At 37.3% G+C, this 1,627-nt stretch overlaps 1 protein-coding gene across 1 annotated transcript; it reads left to right on the top strand.

Moving 5' to 3' along the window:
* Nucleotides 1-266: 266 nt before the first annotated feature.
* Nucleotides 267-1,205, top strand: LOC119809742 (olfactory receptor 7G2-like). Its single transcript, XM_038322815.1, has one exon. The coding sequence runs from the start codon at nucleotides 267-269 to the stop codon at nucleotides 1,203-1,205; it is 939 nt and encodes a 312-aa protein (XP_038178743.1).
* The last annotated feature ends 422 nt before the right edge of the window (nucleotides 1,206-1,627 follow it).

Raw genomic sequence — 1,627 nt, 5'->3', positions numbered from 1 at the left:
ATGCTCTGGTAGAAGAGAAGGTATTAGTAAATAAAATTTAAAATATTATCAGATGTTTGAAAAGAGGGAAATTGAGAGGTTAAAAAAACTACCAAAGACAGGAGAGAGAAGTAAATAGAAACATGCACATGTGGATGGAGAGTAGAATTATCAATGCAAAGAGGGAAAATAATGTTTATTTCATTAATCATAGCTTTAATTTTAAAGTGATGGTCATTTCTTTCCATATCATAACCAATGTTATTTTTCTTCAGCATCTGAAAACCATGGGATTCACAAACCAAACAGCTGTTACTAACTTTCTCCTCCTGGGCCTCTCAAGTGACCCAGAATTGCAACCTTTCATGTTTGGACTGTTTCTGTCCATATACCTGGTCACAATGATTGGGAATCTGTTCATAATCTTGTCCATTATTTCAGATTCTCATCTCCATACTCCCATGTACTATTTTATCTGCAACCTCTCCTTGACTGATCTCTGTACAAGCACCACAATAATCCCAAAGATGCTGGAGAACATCCAAGAACAGAATCTAAGCATAACCTTTGCAGGATGCCTCACCCAGGCTTGCTTTGCCATGCTTTTTGCTAGTCTGGAATGCTGCCTTCTTGCAGTGATGGCATATGATCGCTACGTGGCCATTTGCTACCCCTTGAGGTACACAGTCATCATGAATTGGCGTATGTGTAGCCTACTCACCCTATTCTCCCTGCTCAGTAGCACTATGAATGCATTACTTCTCAGCCTCACGGTGCTGTGGCTGTCCTTCTGCAAAGATTTGGAAATTCCCCACTTCTTTTGTGAAATTACCCAGGTGATCAAGGCAGCCTGTTCCAGCACATTCGTCAACAATGTACTGATATATATTGCAGGTTTAACATTTGGTGGCATTACTTTTGCTGGAATCATTTTCTCTTACACTGAAATTGTCTCCTCTGTCTTGAAAATACCATCTGTTCAAGGAAGATATAAAGCCTTTTCCACCACTGGGTCTCATCTGTCAGTTGTTTCTCTATTCTACGGGACAGGTTTAGGTGTATGCATTAGCTCAGCAGTAACTAACTCTCGTAGGATAACAGCAGCAGCATCAGTGATGTATACTGTGGTGACACAGATGCTGAACCCTTTCATCTACAGCTTAAGGAACAAAGATATGAAACAAGCCTTGAAGAAACTCATAAGTAGAATGACTTCCTTTCTATAAACATGTTGTCTTCTTTGAATGAATCCTATAGTTAAATCATCGTAACAGGATTCCTATCACTTCACTAATCCTTTCAAATTTAGTGAATGGCATGATGTGGAATAAATTTAATCTTGTTTTTATTACCTTTTTTCCTGTATTTATGTATGCTTGAAAAATTGTTTCAACTCTAGTATCGATTTCTCATGTTTCAAAATCTGGGTCAAAATGTGTGGGTGTGTTCTGTATCTGTATATTGCATAAATGTGAAACATATACGTGTATTTGTAAATATGTGTCCTTTAATATGTATATATACATGTATATATAACAAGATATGGAATATTAATGTTATTGACAATTAGAAGTTATACATATTTGTGAAGTACAAGAATGCGGAGACACATAACTGGCTTAGAGCGCATGCTTCTCATGGGACAGAT

Source organism: Arvicola amphibius, chromosome 3 (assembly GCF_903992535.2).
Source record: "Arvicola amphibius chromosome 3, mArvAmp1.2, whole genome shotgun sequence".
NCBI classification, from domain to species: Eukaryota; Metazoa; Chordata; class Mammalia; order Rodentia; family Cricetidae; genus Arvicola; species Arvicola amphibius.
Note: the sequence above shows the minus strand (reverse complement) of the source record. Positions and strands in the feature narration are given on the sequence as shown.